This window comes from Pongo abelii, chromosome 7 (genome assembly GCF_028885655.2).
Source record: "Pongo abelii isolate AG06213 chromosome 7, NHGRI_mPonAbe1-v2.0_pri, whole genome shotgun sequence".
Taxonomy (NCBI): domain Eukaryota; kingdom Metazoa; phylum Chordata; class Mammalia; order Primates; family Hominidae; genus Pongo; species Pongo abelii.
Window position 1 is genome coordinate 9,165,132 of NC_071992.2, and position 16,960 is coordinate 9,182,091.

At 46.2% G+C, this 16,960-nt stretch overlaps 1 protein-coding gene across 1 annotated transcript; it reads left to right on the forward strand.

Moving 5' to 3' along the window:
* The first annotated feature begins 243 nt into the window (after positions 1-243).
* Positions 244-6,751, forward strand: LOC129047692 (protein eva-1 homolog C-like). The gene is made up of 3 exons (XM_063726447.1): positions 244-384; positions 3,912-3,983; positions 6,572-6,751. Exons 1-3 carry the CDS (start codon positions 285-287, stop codon positions 6,694-6,696), a joined length of 297 nt encoding a protein of 98 aa, XP_063582517.1. The 5' UTR covers positions 244-284; the 3' UTR covers positions 6,697-6,751.
* The last annotated feature ends 10,209 nt before the right edge of the window (positions 6,752-16,960 follow it).

Genomic DNA, 16,960 nt, shown 5'->3' on the forward strand with positions numbered 1-16,960 from the left:
CCTTAGTATAATTCCCAGTGTCTTTGCGCTTGTCAACAGGTTACTTCCCACCCGCTTCCTGCAGAGGGCTTTGTTTTCTGGGGTCAGAGACAGCATGAGCACACAGGGCCATCCCCACTGCCCCCTTCTCATGTTGCAGCCCCAGGGAAATGAGCAGTGGACTTGGAAAGAGCTCATCAATTCCTTCTGGGGGAAGCTGATGGTGCCTTCAATTTTTGTTTCTGCTTCAGATGAATTAAAAAACAAAACCGTCTGTGAAGACCAGGAGCTTAAACTGCACTGCCATGAATCCAAGCTCCTCAACATCTACTCTGCGACCTATGGCAGGAGGACCCAGGAAAGAGACATCTGCTCCTCTGAGGCAGAGCGGCTCCCCCCTTTTCGGTATGTGCTTTTGTGTGTATACTAGCCAGGGTTGTCTAGAGGGACAAAACTAATAGGCTATATGATTGTGGAAGTCAATACTTAATAACACAATCACAATCTTTTGATCATGTAAGTTAATACTTAATAAACTCCCATATGTGTGGGAGTGTGTGTGTGTGTGTGTGTGTGTGTGTATAAATGCTTGTAAAGGGTAATCTGCCAAAAATAAGTAAAAGAACAAGAACTGGCCGGGCACAGTGGCTCACGCCTATTATCCTGTCACTTTGGGAAGCCGAGGTGGGTGGATCACGAGGTCAGGAGTTCAAGACCAGCCTGGCCAACATGGTGAAACCCCGCCTCTACTAAAAATACAAAATTATCTGGGCATGGTGGCGCATGCCTCTAATCCCAGCTACTTGGGAGGCTGTGACAAGGATGATCACTTGAACCTGGTAGGCGGAGTTGGCAGTGAGCTGAGATCTCACCACTGAACTCAGCTTGGGTGAGAAGGTTGAAACTCTGTCTCAAAAAAAAAAAAAAAAAGACACGGTGCTGTTTTCATGGGGTGAACAGTAGAGGGAGAAAGGCAAGCATTAACCAAATAGCCAGACACATCATCATGCCCTATTGTGACAAATGCTATTTTAGAAAAGGGAAGAAGACTATAGCAGTGGAGGGGGCCTAATTTAGCTTTGGGGTGGTGATTTAAATCTTCCAAAGAGAACCATCCTGTAGGGTGAACACTGGGGTGTGCACACTAGCTGCACACTGGGGGCTGAGACGCTGAGGTTGCTGAGTGGGACAGGAACGGAGTTGATAAGGAGGAAGATGGCCCTGGTTTCAACTGCTGAGAACAGGGTCCTGCACACAGTAGGAGCTCCATGAAGAGTGGTCCCTAGTGTTTTCACCAACATATCTCAAGTGGAACAGGACGGTGATCAATCACACCCCAGTCCCCGACCTCATTCTGAACCAATTTGAAACAAGGAGATGCAAAAATCTGACAACTGTGTTGACAAAGGTGATTTTAAAGGTCCTAAAAGATTCTCTGGATATCAGAGCCCATTTCACATAGTAGAGGGGCACATTCCCTGCAGTGGCCTGTGTCATACACAGCCAATTTAACCTTTTCACTGCCTGGTTATTCTGCAAAGTGCATCCTAGAATGACCTTCCTCTCTGAGCTCCTCTTCAAAATTCTGATTCTTTCTCAAACTGTAAAGCCTCTGGCATTTGCCAAGAGCCAAGGCCCTCCTGAAGCCACAGTTTGAGAACAAACCAAGAGGCAGACATCAGAAAGAGGTACCACTCCTGGCAGGGAGAGCTGACACTTCCCAGGCTACTGCATCCTTCTCGGGGCCCAGAAATGTATGAGAGGTAATTAAAGCAGAAAGCATTTTGCAGCAGCTCAGCTCAGGTCTCTTAAGCTGCCATGGTCCCAGGATCAGTGGTGTGCCCTGAGGAAAGCCAAGGGACAATTCCTTGAGGCCCTGGAAATCATCAGCCACCTCCAGCAACTTCACGGGGCCTCCCTGGGAAGTCTCCCTTGCTGCTGATGGGCACGAAGGCACCAGGGCCTCCTGTACATGGAAAACTCACAATCTAGGAATGTCCTGTGGTTGTTGATCCTGGGACATCCGCAGAAGAATTTAGTTAAGCCCTCCGAGAAAGGAAACAAGGTTTTCTTGCTGCTGAAGATGTCTCACTTGTTCTTTTTTAAAAAAGCAGTGCAACTGAATTTGCAATTTGTTTTCACTTTCTTTCCATTTCCTGTTGCTACTTCTCCAAGATCTCAGCTGAGCTGAGGAACAAAGAAAAAGAAGCAATTTTGTGCAGCAGGAATATTGGGTTTCCACTCCTTCCTCCCAGCCTTCTGCAGTGTGCTTCGCCTGCAGAATTCTTGCTCTGCCCTCTGTTTCAGCGGGTGCTGTCATCTGCCAGCTGCTTTGCCTGGGGATTCTGACACCCCAGGGCTTATTCTTAGGGTCAGTTCAGCAGAGTCTTAAACCACCTTCAAAGGAGTCGGTCACGCTGCCATCCTCTCTGCATTTTTCTGTAGTCCTTTCTGATGATATTTAGCAAATCACTTTAGCACAGAGTCTTCGAATTCTTTCCAGATTTACGATGGAAACAGAGGCAAAGAGCTTGGGTTAGAAAGCAGAACAGCAGGTGCTGGGAGAGTTTGATGGTGGGTTTTGAGTTGGTCACAGTCATTTTGCTTTACTAAGTCCAGGGAAGCTCATCTTCAGAGTTAACCACTATATATATATATATATATATACATATATATACATATATATATATATATGTATATATATATATATATTTTTTTTTTTTTTTGAGATAGAGTCTTGCTCTGTCACCCAGGCTGCAGTGCAGTGGCACACTCTCAGCTCACTGCAACCTCCACTTCCTGGGTTCAAGTGAGCACGTCTGGCTAATTTTTGTATTTTTTAGTAGAGATGGGTTTTCACCATGTTGGCCAGGCTGGCCTTGAACTCCTGACTCAAGTGATCCACCTGCCTCAGCCTCCCAAAGTGCTAGGATTACAGGCTTGAGCCACCGTGCCTGGCCCAGAGTTAACCACTCTATTGAAGTATTGTTTATTTTTCTTAAAAGTCTATTACACGTGAATAAAATTCAATGATTTTTAGTAAATTTAGAGTTGTGCAACCATCACTACCCTCCAGTTTTAAAACATTTCCACAATCCCCCAAGCTCCCTTGTGCCCATTTGCCATCACTGCCCCATTCCCAACCCCCCAGTCCCAGATAACCACACATCTACTTTCTCTCTAGATTTGCCTTTTCTGAATATTTCATACAAATGGAATTATGCGATGGATGGTTTCGTGTGTGTGTGCACGGCTGACTTCTTTAACTGAATGTAATGTTTCAGAGGTTCATCCATGTTGTAGCATGTATCATATAGGTACTTCACTTTTTATTTTTTTGGAGTTGAAATCTCACGCTGTCACCCAGGCTGGAATGCAGTGGTGCGATCTTCGCTCACTGCAACCTCTGCCTCCTGGGTTCAAGCAATTCTCCCTGCCTCAGCCTCCCAAGTAGCTGGGATTACAGCCTTGTGCCACCAAGCCCAGCTAACTTTGTATTTTTACTACAGATGGGCTTTCCAATATTTTGGCCAGGCTGGTCTCAAACTCCGAACTCCTGACCTCAAGTAATCTGTCCTCCTCGACCTCCCAAAAGTGCTGGGATTACAGGTGTAAGCCACCATGCCGAGCCTTCATTTCTTTTTATTACAGAGGTATATTCTGCTGGATGGATATATCATATCTTGTTTTTATTCTCCATTTTTTAAATATTGCAAAATGGGCCCAAAACCACCCCTCTGGAGCATTTGATGATCACGTGGATACCATTGCGTTGTGTGTATGTATGTGTATCTAACAGGGAGAATGAGTGACTCTTGCACTGATTTGGAAAGTGATTTTAAAATCTTATCTACATTGCATTTAAAAATATATTAAGAGTCCACATTTTAAAAATATACCACATATTTAAAATATTTCTTTTTGGCTTTTAGTTCCCAAGAACATACTGGCAGTGATTGATCCAGCCATTGCTAATCTAAAACCTTCTTTGAAGCAGAAACATGGTGAATATGGTAATTTTTATGGCTTACTACCAGCATTTCTCTTTAAGTAATGGTAAACAGCCACTGGGTGACCACAGTTGGACACACGTTGATTAGAATGGAAGGGGCTGTCAGGAGGTGTGTTTGAGGTACCAGTCCTGGTGATGATAGTGCTTCAGCCAATAGTTGCAGTGAACACCATTTTATTTTGTTTTGATTTTTTAACATCAGAAGTAGGATAAACCTCCCCTTCATTCTCCTCTCACTTCCTAAAAGGAAAATCACTTTGAAAAGACATCTGCTCAGAAATAAATTTGGGCTTCCTGGGTTACACAATGAGCTTTTTGCAAAGCTCAGCCCATTGGAACCGACGTAGGTGCCAGTGCCGGCTAGGACCTGAGGGCCTCTGTACCTCTGTACACCACCTTCCTCATTAGTTTCCTTCCTTCCTTCTTTCCTTTCTTTCTTCCTTCCTTCCTTTCTTTTGCTTCCGGTTTCACTCTAGTTACCCAGGGCCAGCTAGGACCTGAGGGCCTCAGTACCTCTGTACACTCCACCTTCCTCCTGAGTTTCCTTCCTCCCTTCCTTCCTCCCTTCCTCCCTCCCTCCCTCCCTCCCTTCCTCTCTCTCTCCCTCATTTCTTCCTTCCTTCCTTCTTCTCCTTCTTCCTCTTCTTTCTTTCTTTCTCTCTGTTTCTTTCTTTTTCTCTTTCTCTCTCTTTCTTTCCCTCCCTCCCTCTCTCTCTCTTTCTTTCTTTATTCCTTCCTTTCTTCTTTTTCTTTGGAGTTTTGCTTTTTCTCACCCAGGCTGGAGTGCAGTGGCACAATCTCCACTCATTGCAACTTCTGCTTCTGGGTTCAAATGATTCTCCTGCCTCAGCCTCCCGAGTAGCTGGGATTATAGGTTTCCACCACCACACCTTGCTAATTTTTGTGTTTTTAGCAGAGACGGGGTTTTACCATGTTAGTCAGACTGGTCTCGAACTCCTGACCTCAAGAGTTTCCCTCGCCTCAGCCTCCCAAAGTGCTGGGATTACAGGTGTGAACCACTGCACCTGGCCCCTCCTTAGTTTTCACTTGGCTTTTGTAAATGGGGTGGACGGGTTTTGGGGGGGGGTTGATGGGATTGAGCATTTGGATTTTCTTATCAAATCTAGAATGGAATTCAAACCCATGGGGTCCCTAATAGAAATTTCAGAGATCCAGTAGAGCATCTAACATGTTAGGCTTTGGTGAGAGTTTTGTCTTGTGTTACCTTTATTGTATGCATTAGGTCTTTCCCCCCTAAGTATAAAAGTAAAGTATGTTTGATATGAAAACCTCATGAAAGCACCCCTAGTCCAAAAGCTCAGAGAGAACTATGGTAATGTTCTTCTGTGTCCTTTTAGCTGGCCACCTTGGCTTTCTGGCAGGCTGTGTTCCTTAGCTCCACTTCTCCTTCTTTTTTTAAAAAAATTAACTAATTAATTAACTATTATTATTATTTTTCTAAAGACAGGGCTTTGCCAAGTTGCCCTGGCTGGTCTCCAACTCCCAGGCTCAAGCGATCCACCCACTTCATCCTCCAAAGGTGCTGGGATTACAGGCGTAAGCCACCACACCCAGCCTCCTCTTATTTTTCTAACAGGGTTCCCACCCGATCCATAAACAGCCTGGTCCCCCTGCAGTGGGGACCTGAGAGCCAGCGCTGTGCCATCTCTCCTCAAAGGCATCTGTCCTGTCTGACATGGCTAGGAGTCCCCCAATCCACCAACAGGCTACCCTATCACAGGCTTGCTAATCTCCATCCAGCAGTGTAACCAGGATCTAAAAGCGATTTGCCTCACATTTTGCTGTTGTTTCCAAAAAAAAGTAGCCCAATACCACCTCCCTCTGTAATGGAGGATTGTTTTATCTCTGGCCACACAGCGGACAGCAACTCCATGCTTAACGTGAGATATTATTGGCCGGGGGCGGTGGCTCACACCTGTTAACCCAGCACTTTGGGAGGCCGAGGCAGGCAGATCGCCTGTGGTCAGGAGTTCCAGACCAACCTGGCCAAAGTGGTGAAGTCCCATCTCTAATAAAAATACAAAAATTTGCTGGGCATGGTGGCACGTACCTGTAATCCCAGCTACTCAGGAAGCTGAGGCAGGAGAATCGCTTGAACCCAGGAGATAGAGGTTGCAGTGAGCCGAGATTGCGCCATTGCACTCCAGCCTGGACAACAAGAGTGAAACTCCATCTCAAAAATAAATAAATAAATAAAATAAAATAAAGTGAGATGTTATTAAGCCTCCAAGGGGCATGATGAGTGTCACTGTCTTTAGGATGGGAAAATCCATTTGTTCCCTTCCGCAGTGGAGTGGAAGACCAGCACCTGAAGTTGGAACCAACACTTAAAACAATTTCTAATCCTTTTTGTACTTTAATATTTTCGGGGACTGCTTACTATTTAATAAGTGCTCTTCCTGGGTTAATCTTCTATAATTTAGCCAGAGGCCCATTTGTTTGATTTCTGTGACTTTTAATTATGCTGGCGGTGCCTGGAGTAGGAACAGCAGAGGTCTCTTAGAATAGGCATACTATGAACAGCTGTGATTAATTGGTTTTGCATTTTTCATGAAACAGGTATAAACTTTGACCCAATCGAATCGAAGGTTCTGAGGAAAGATGGAATTCTTGTTAGCAACTCTCTGGCCACCTTTGCTTACATTAGAGTTAGGTCAATGAATCAAAGCTTCCTAGAATGCTGATGGATTTACTAAAGTCTTGTTAATAAATGTGCTGTTCAATTATAACACTCAGATAACTAAAGGACAATGACTTCAACTTTGACATGCCAACCACCGTTTCTAAGATTCAGAAACACAGAGGCCTGAGTTCAGGCACGGTTGCAACCAGGCAGTCAGCAAGAGAACCACATAAACAGACAAAGTCACACTATGTAGGAGTTGAGTTCCACAGATATTGTTCGCTTTTGAAAAGAAGAAACCCGAGGAATGCATTTCCCAGCTCTAAAATTTGGGAAGGAACTAGGATTATTGAATTCCAACCCTGGCTGGAAGAAAAATGAGCCAGAAGGTCACTTAGTAAACAAGACAGATGATGCCCCATGAAGACGGAACCACTCTCTGGGTCATGAGTGTTATTCCTAATGGTTGCCAAGGATTCCCTTGTTAGTCTTCCCCATGAGGATCCATCAGACTCAGCCCTAATGAATTAGCAGAGCCAAAAGGCTTATACCATGGCCGGCCACAGAGCGGGTACCTCATCACTGAGGGGAAGGTATGTACAATTTTTCCTCACCGCTCTCCCTGCTTATCCTAAGATAGAACGCATTTTGGAATGTCATCTGCAAGTTTCAGCAATGCCTGCCTATGTTCAGAGAGACAAAAACCAGAGACCTTCAGTAGAATACATGTTAATATAACACATAACAGTATTACTATTCAAGGCCTGCAAAGATGGGGCTATTTGGGGTAAGCCTGTCTCAGAGGAAAATAGAGGCTTAGGGAATGTGTTTGTCTGTTCTCATGCTGCTAATAAAGACATACCTGAGGCTGGGTAATTTATAAAGGAAAGAGGTTGAATGGACTCACAGTTCCACATGGTTAAGGAGGCCCCACAATCTCGGTGGAAGAAGAATGAGGAGCAAAGTCACGTCTTACTTGGTAGCAGGCAAGAGAGCTTGTGCAGGGGAACTCCCTTTTATGAAACCATCAGATCTCTTGAGACTTATTCACTATCATGAGATCAGCATGAGTAAGACCCATTCAGTGATTCAATTACCTCCCACCACGTCCCTCCCATGACACATGCGTATTAGGGGAGCTACAATTCAAGATGAGATTTGGGTGGGGACACAGCCAAACCATATCAGGGAATGATCCCAATACATGAGACGCAGAGTTCAGTCTCGGGGTCCCCTGCTGTTCTATTCTCCTCCTGCATCAGGATTCCTCCTGTATGTGTGTGTTGTGTGGTTGTTGGTTTCTTCTGAGAGTCCTCTCTTTTCCAGCCACCTTCTCATTTTCATGTCTTGCTGTTCCTGATCATTGCCAACGTTAAGAACAGTAAGGATTTTTCTTCTCAGAAACATCCCCATATTTACAAAGACCCCAGGGAGCTTCTTGGAGAAAAGCCATCATGAAAATCCTCCAGTCAGAGAATAACAATTCAAGAGGAATGAGACTGACTGTGCTCAGTGAGCTGTGGCCGTGCTGTGTGCTTTACCCCAACTATCTTGTTGATTCCTCTCAACAACTGCCTCAGCCAGCCCAGCTGCCATAACGAAGTACCCGAGACTGGATGGCCTAATTAACAGACATTGATTTTCTCACTGTTCTGGAGGTCAGAAGTTCATGATCAAGTATCCACCAATCACTTTCTGGTAAGGGCTGTCTTCCTGGCTTGCAGACAGCAGACTTCTTGCTTGTCCTCACATGACAGAGATGGGGAGAGACAGAGACAGAGACATCTCTTTTTATAAAACCACCAATCCTATCAGATTAGGATTCCACCCTTATGACTTCCTTTAACCTTAATTAGCTCCTAATGAGTGAATTGGGGGGAAAACAATTCAGTCCATAGCAACAACCCTGAGAGATGGGACTCTGGTCCCCTGTTCTGCACTTGAAGCCAGTGGTCAGAGGAGTTGAGCCATTTGCCTGAGGACACCATGGACAACGGCAGGGCCAGGATTCAGGCTCAGCTAATGCAAGGCTTGCACTCCAGCTACTCTGAATTTTGAGGGATGCAACCACCTCCCCACTCTGATCCTGAGTTGTCTAAATTAGCTTTCCTCCATCCTTTTCTATCCTTTTATGTGATTGTCATTCCCAGAAACCACAGGATGGAGATATTCGTTTAGTGACTGTCTCTCCTGCCGGTGGCTCAGCTCCCCAGGGGCAGGTGCTTTGTCATCTTATTTCATGTGGTGTCCCTGCATCTAGGATGCGGTGCTGGTACAGTACGGGTGCAGTCAGTAGTTAACGAGCAATTGAATGATGACTGCTGATCTGGACTTATGAGCTTTTTCCTGTGCCTTATTGTCATCCAATATTTGCTATTTATAAAATGTCAGGTTTTTTTTGTTTAAATGTGAGGAGTTGATGAGCTGTTATTTGGTTTTATTGAGGGCTGTTTTGGGACATTTATCTCAGCAAACCATGGTCAGGCCTCCATATCATGTCCAAGAGAAAGAGTCTCTAAATGCACTGTGTTGGATTTTAGCTAAATGAAATCACCACAAGAAGCTCGTGACTCAAATCACAGAGGCTCACAAAGCCCTAGAAGAACGGGCGACTCTGGGCTTCCCTGTGGGTTTTCTTGGTGTGTCTGTATTGCTGTCTGGGTGACCACTCTAGAGGTGAGAAGCATGCAGTGCATGCTCGGGGGTCTGCAGGCCAGTGTGCCACAGAGGTGCATGTGGACATCAGGCTGGGCCATTTGGACCTAAACAGGCAGTGGCCACCAGCCAACGTCACACAGTGCTGAGCTCCATCCTCAATGCTGCTGGAGAGAGGTGCCCAGACAACTCTCAGTCGCATCTCTTGCCCCACTGTGGGGATGTGACCCACGGGATGAGTTGGGGTCTCTAGGCACCCCCAAAGCAGGAGCAGCTGGGAGCCAAGAGTGTGAGCAGGGCAGTTTCCAGCCCAAACCACCCAAATAGGTGGCAAATTGAGTGAATCCGAAAGTGCATTTCCCAGGTCAGGCTGCAAGTAGCTTTGACACAGTAGTGCAGTCCAGTGTACATGAGGACAAAGAGATGAGAAACCAAAATCGAGAGGTTTGTCCCCTGATATTAAAGCACAGAGATTGGCAGAAGGGAGAGGGAGATGAACAGTGGTCCCTGGTGAAGTGTCTCCTGTGGTCATTTGAATGATCTGTGAGATGGTTACCCAAACATTGAAAAAGCTTCTTAGGCATGTTTGAATTTACTGACATTTCAATAATACAGACTTACTCCCTAAATTCATTCTAGAATCAAGATCATGAGTCTGAGGAAGCTCATAGAAAAAAATTGGAAATTAGAGAAATGGAAAAGGAGTGGTGTGTGTGTATGTGTGCGTGTGTGTGCATGTGTGTGCGTGTGTGCGCATGTGTGCACGTGTGCATGTGTGTGTGCTTCTGTGTGCACCTGTGCATGTGCATCTGTAAGCATGTGCATGCGTGTGTGAATGAGCATGTGTGTGCATGTGTGTGAGCGTGTGTGTGCATGCGGATGTGTGTATGTGTGTGCATCTGTGCATGTGTCTGTATCTGTGTGCATGTGTGCACGTGTGTTTTTGTGCATGCATGTGGATGTGTGTGCATGTGTGTTTGTGTGTACATTGTACATGCGTATCTGCATGTGCATGTTTGCATGTGTGTGCCTGTATGTGCATGCATGGGTATCTGTGTATGTGCGTGTGTGTGTGTGTGCATGTGCGTATGTGTGTGCATGTATGTGTGTCCGTATGTGTGTCTGGGTATGTGCGTGTGTGTTTGCATGTGTGTGCATGCATGTGTATCCCTGTGCATATGTGTATCTGTGTGTGCATGTGTGTATGTATTTGTGTGCATGTGTCTGTATGCATGTGCATGTGTTTGTGCCTTCGTGTGTTTGTGTGCATGTGTGTATCTGTGTGTGCATGTGTGTGTATCTGTGTGTGTGCATGAGTGTGCCTGTATGTATGTGTATCTGTATGTGTGTGCGTGTGTATGTGCGCTTGCATGTGTGTGTGTGGGTGCATGTGTGCATGCATGTGTGTGCATGCATATGTGCCTGTGTATCCGTGTGTGTAAGTGTGTGTTGGAAGTTCTTAGCAAGGCAGTGTAATAGCTGGCTCGGCATGAACCATTGTCCCCTGGCAGATTGTGCCCAAAGAGGCTTATGTATTTAGACAGTCTTGCATGAGAATATGACCTCTCCTATTCCACCGAATTACTGTTTCATTGACATCTGGCTTTGGATGTTTACCTCATATATTCCTGCAGGCATGTCTTTTGTGGCCTAATATTTCCGTCGCTGCCCCTGCCCCCTTGGGACAGTGACAGATATGTCATCAGCCTCTGGCAGGCCCTGCTGTGGGCTTTTGGGGCACAGGGGTAAGGAAGCTGGGCAGAAGGGACAGGCTTGCAGCCTGGGATATCCTGTGTTGGGAGGCATCATTGTTTCATAACGGAGGAACTCTAGGGCCACAGACAATCTCATATTGAAAGAGAAACACAACAACAAGCTCCAGAGTCAGAGCTACGAGATTCCCCCACCAGGGAGGACCACTGGAAATCAGCACCACCTTGTCACAGAGATGTGGATTCAGATGTGTTCCCATGGTCTCCAATCTCTGGTTCCATGACAGAAGGTTTCTGTCACACCCCTAAGTGCTGTCAGACCAGCGCTCGGTACGCTTTGTGCTTTCTTCTGGACAACCCTCGGGCCCTGACTGTTGCCTTGATCCTTTCAACAGCAATAAGGCCCCGACAGGGGGAACCCTGGCCATGGCCTCTGGGTGTCTTATCTAGACATGAACGAGCTGGAGTGTGTGATTGCCCCAAGTCAAGTTCTAAGAGTGGAAAGGAGCCTTAAAGGCCATAGGATCCCCTTTGGAGGCTCCCAAGGGCATACAATAGCTGATCAAATTAAAGTCATTCACTCCAGCTGGGGATGAACCAAGGCTAAATTTAGAGCAATGCCAGCAATAACACCGTGTAAAGATTCTGTTCCATCACAAGGAAAACTTCGTTTTTCCAGAATACAGAAAAGGAAAAGGAGACACAAAAGTACAAAGTTGTCCAAGTGATTCTAGAGAACAGTTGACATTCCCTTAGTGTAAAGCCTGGGACCATGGAGAGAGCCCTGGCCTGTGCTTGGGTTCCCAGCCAAGTGGTGGCTTTGCATAAGTGACTTGACTACAACAAGAGGGGTTGGACTAGCTCATCACTAAGATTCCAGCTGACCAACATCTGGTAAGTTTATAACTTCAAACTAGTTGAACTAGTTGATTCAGATGACTAGGAAGCCTTGTTCCCAGGGACTTCCCAAGCATTGCCCATGTTATCCATCTCTGGTGTCTGGATCTCAGCAGAGTTGATGCAGACTTGCCCTAAAGAGTGCTCACTTAGCAGGAGGCAGGCCTAGGCCAAGAGGCACCTGGAGTCTTATGAGAGAGAAGCTCTCCTAGCAGGAGAACCCAGACAACCACCTCCCAGGAGAAGAGGAGAGGGAAAAATGGGAACTGATTTTATGGAGCCCCATCCCCAGGGCGCCAAGCTGAGTCCTTAAATCCATGATTCCCTCCTTTTATGCACTCAGCAAATATTTTCATAATGCCCACTCAGTGCCAGAGATGGCACTGGGGATTTGGCAAGGGACAAGATGGTTCCAGCCCCTGCCTGCAGGGAGCTTGCATTCTAGGTGGAGAGAAAGGATGGCACCCACTCAGCGAGTGAGTGAGGATTGTAAGTTGGGCTGTGAAGAAGACATTCAAGATACTCTGAGACTAAATGACAGGGTACCTGGCTAGGCTAAGGCAGGGGGACGTATCTAGTAGTGCTGGATGAAGAGGCAGGAAAGAACTTTCCAGGCTAACAGAAGAGCGCATGCAGAGACACCAGGGTGCGCCGGCATCTGATGCAACACGAGTGAGGAATGGGAGGCTGGGGCGTGGAGGAGAGACGAAACGGAAGGTCTCGGGAGTTGAACTTGGGGAGGGTGACAAGGGCCAGGTCCTAGCCGGCCCTCTAGGCTGTGGTCAGGACTTGACTTTTATTAGGTTGATGCAAAAGTAATTGTGATTTCCGCCATTACTATTTTTTTTTTTTTATCAGAGTCTGTCTCGGTCACCCAGGTTGGAGTGCAGTGGTGTAATCTTGGATCACTGCAACCTCCGCCTCCCAGGTTCAAGCCATTTTCCTGCCTCATCCTCCCAAGTAGCTGGGACTACAGGCGCATGCCACCACCCACGGCTAATTTTAATTTTTGTATTTTCAGAAGAGATGTGGTTTCACCATGTTGCCCAGGCTGATATCAAACTGCTGACCTCAAGTGATCCACCAGCCTCGGTCTCCCAAACTGCTGGAATTACAGGTGTAAGCCACCATGCCCACCCAATTTCTACCATAACTTTTAATGGTGGAAACAGGAATTACTTTTGCACTAACCTAATAGCTTAGGAGACGGAAGAGGTCATCTGTACGTTTTAAGTCAGGCAGTGATGTGTCCCAACGTGTATTTCTAAAAGATTATAGAGGCCATGCAGGAAAGATGGTTTACATATGGTCTGTGGTTCCCTTTGCACTACAACAGCAGAGTTGTTATATTTGCAACAGAGACCATATGGCCCACAAAACCTGCAATAGTTCCTGTCTGGCCATTCACTAGAAAAGGGGGGCAAGAGAGGAGGATGGGGACCAAGTGCCTGCAGGGAAGATGGAGCAGAACAGTGCTTCATCCCTGTTTTTCAGATAATTTCACGAGGTCGAAAGACATCTTAATGAAAGTGAAAGTACAAGGTACTTACCAGGAGATATTCACAGCAGATGCCATGTCTCACACCTGCAATCCCAGCTTCACACCAGATGCAATGGCTCACACCTGTAATCCCAGCACTTGGGGAGGCCAAGGCAGTAGGAAGACTTTCAGCCAGGAGTTTAAGACCAGCCCGGGCAACAAAGTCAGACCTCATCTCTACAAAAAAATACAACAAGAAGTTAGCCGGGCATGATAATACATGCCTGTAGTCCCAGCTACTCAGAAGGCTGAGGTGAGAGGATTGTTTGAGCACAGAAATTCAGGGCCGCAGCACGCTATGATTGTGCCACTGCACTCCAGCCTGGGTGACAAAGGGAGACTCTCTCTCTTTCTCTCTCTCTCTCTCACATGCTCTCAACCCCTCTCTCTCTCTCTGTATATATATACATGTATATATATATATATATATTCACAAAATATTTCCTGTCAAAGGATTATCATCAAAAGTCTATAGAAAATATACATATCCTTGGACTGTGCCAAGTGGCTCATGCCTGTAATCCTACCACTTTGGGAAGCTGAGGCGAGTGGATCACCTGAGGTGAGGAGTTCAAGACCAGCTTGGCCAACGTGGCAAACCCCATCTCTACTAAAAATACAAAAATTAACTGGTGTGGTGGCACGCACCTGTAATCCCAGCTACTCAGGAGGCTGAGGCACAAGAATCGCTTGAACCCGGGAGGCGGAGGTTGCAGTGAGCCCAGATTGTGCCACTGCACTCCAGCCAGGGCGACAGAGTAAGACTCCATGGAAACACAAAACAAAACAAAACCAAACCAAAAGAAAAAACAACATAAACAAACAGGCACGTCTGACGCAGGCCACAACATGGATGAACCTTGAAGACATTATCGTCAGTGAAATAAATCCCAAAAGGATAAACACGCCCAGGCTCAGTGGCTCGCACCTGTAACCCCAGCTCTTTGGGAGGCTGAGGCAGGCGGATCACTTAAGCTCAGGAGTTCGAGACCAGCCTGGCCAATATGGTGAAAGCTCGTCTCTATTAAAAATACAAAAATTAGCTGGGTGTGGTGGCGCAGGCCTGTAATCCCAGCTACTCGGGAGACTGAGACACAAGAATGGCTTGAACCCACGATGTGGAGGTTGCACTGAGCCGAGATCATGCCACTGAACTCCAGCCTGGCTGACAGAGAAAGACTCTGTCTCCAAAACAAAAAAATAAACACAGTATGATTCCACTTATCAATGAAGTTTTTAGAGTAGTTAGATTCATACAGTTGCAAACTAGAAAGGTGACCTCCAGGGGTGGGTGAGAGAGAGGAGTGCAGAGCTTGCTAAATGCGTGCAATTTCCATTTTGAAAGATAAAACTGTTCCGGAGATGATGGGGGTGATGGTTGCTAAACAATGTGAACGTACTTAATGTCATTAAACTGTAAACTGAAAAAGATTGGAAATTGTAAATGTTTATACTGGCCATTGTATAAGAACAAATATATATTTATAATTTTTAATATTTATACGTGGAATATTTTCCCATAATAAAAGATGAAAATTAAAGCAGCTGGATCTTTAAAAAGAAAAGAAAGAAGGGAAGAATACACACCAGCTTTCTCCTGATGAGACGAAGAGCCCCAAAGCTTCCATGGACACTCACTTTTCTCTTCTCCTTCTTGAATTATTATGAGGAAATCCTTGGAGGTTGAGGAATCTGGGCGACTTTGGCTAATGAGAAGCTCTGTGCCTTGAGCCCCCCAGGCCACAAAAGAGTAAATAGTCAGTCTGTGCCTCCAGCCCTGCAGTGTGAGGGTCCAGTCCTGTGGGCTCCACACCCATCACCTGTATCAGGAGGCTCATGTCTCACCCTGTCTTCTTGCCAGCCTCGAGGACGGAGTCTGAGCCTCCATGGTGCACCACGCTGGGAGGACAGTGGACCTGCTCTCCGTGGTCATGGCCCAGCAGAGAGGAAGGGCAGTTCAGTGAGTGTAGGCAAAAGAAAGAGAGATCAGACTGTTACTGTGTCTATATAGAAAGGAAAGACATAAGAGACTCCATTTTGAAAAAGACCTGTACTTTCAACAATTGCTTTGCTGAGATGTTGTTAATGTGCAGCTTTGCCCCAGCAACTTTGACCCAACCTGAAGCTCACAAAAACACGTGTTGTATGAAATCAATGTTTAAGGGATCTAAAGTTGTGCAGGACGTGCCTTGTTAACAAGATATTTCCATGAAGTATACTTGGTGAAAGTCATCGCCATTCTCTAGTCTCAATAAACCAGGAGTACAATACACTGTGGAAAGCCGCAGGGAGCCCTGCCCTTCAAAGCGGTGTGTTGTCCAAAGTTTCTCCCCATGTGATAGTCTGAAATGTGGCCTCGTGGGATGAGAAAGACCTGACCATCCCCAAGCCCGACACCCTTAAAGGGTCTGTGCTGAGGTGGATTAGTCAAAGAGGAAAGCCTCTTGCAGTTGAGAGAGAGGAAGGCCGCTGTCTCCTGCCTGCCCCTGGGAACTGAATGTCTTGGTATAAAACCCGATTGTACATTTGTTCAATTCTGAGATGGGGGAAAAGCCGCCCTATGGTGGGAGGCGAGACATGTTTGCAGCAATACTGCCTTGTTATTCTTTACTCCACTGAGATGTTTGGGTGGAGAGAAACATAAATCTGGCTTACGTGTACGTCCAGTCACAGTAGCTTCCCTGGAACTTCCTTATGACATAGATTCTATTGCTCACATGTTCGTTGCTGACCTTCTCCTTCTTATCACCCTGCCCTCCTACTACATTCCTTTTTGCTAAAATAATAAATATAATAATCAATAAAAACTGAGGGAACTCAGAGGCCGGTGCCTCTGCAGATCCTTCCTATGCTGAGCGCCGCTCCCCTGGGCTCACTGTTGTTTCTCTATACTTTGTCTCTGTGTCTTATTTCTTTCCTCAGTCTCTCATCCCACCCGACTAGAAATACCCACAGGTGTGGAGGGGAAGGCCACCCCTTCAAGTGAGTGCTGAGGGACGGTCCGGAGCCTTGTTTTCCTTCCTCCTCCTCAGGACAAACAGGAGAGTGCAGTGGGCAGATGGGAGGAGACCAATGTGCAAACTGTCCGCTCAGCAGACTGTGGAGTTTCTGTTCTTGGTTGTGCTGGGGGGTCTCAGAAATCTTATTCAAAATTTTGCTCTCCTCCCCCACTGGTTGTCCTTTTCATAGACATCTCACCCATGATAGCCGGGAATCAGTCCCTCTAAATGATTCCCTACGAACAACAAAAAGATTATGAAGGTGATGATGAGGATAAAGAGGATGATGATAGACACCATGGCATCATGAACAGTTATTGAGGGCTTCCTGAAGGCCAGGCTCTGAGCTCTATGCTCTATGCAGTTTCATTTCATCTGCGTAGTCTCCACGTTATTAGTGCACATCTCATGATGACTTTACAGACTAGAAAAGGAGCAACACCTTTTCATAGAACTCCTACTAGATGATGAAATCAAAAAGGGTGAAGTCCAATTTGAGCCAGGCAGTCTAAGTCCGGACAC

Coding starts and splice junctions, on each gene's coding strand:
- LOC129047692 (XM_063726447.1), top strand. CDS start 285: ATGAATCCAAGCTCCTCAACATCTACTCTGCGACCTATGGCAGGAGGA. Junction 385..3,911: donor GAGCGGCTCCCCCCTTTTCG/GTATGTGCTTTT, acceptor TTTGGCTTTTAG/TTCCCAAGAACATACTGGCA. Junction 3,984..6,571: donor TTCTTTGAAGCAGAAACATG/GTGAATATGGTA, acceptor TTCATGAAACAG/GTATAAACTTTGACCCAATC.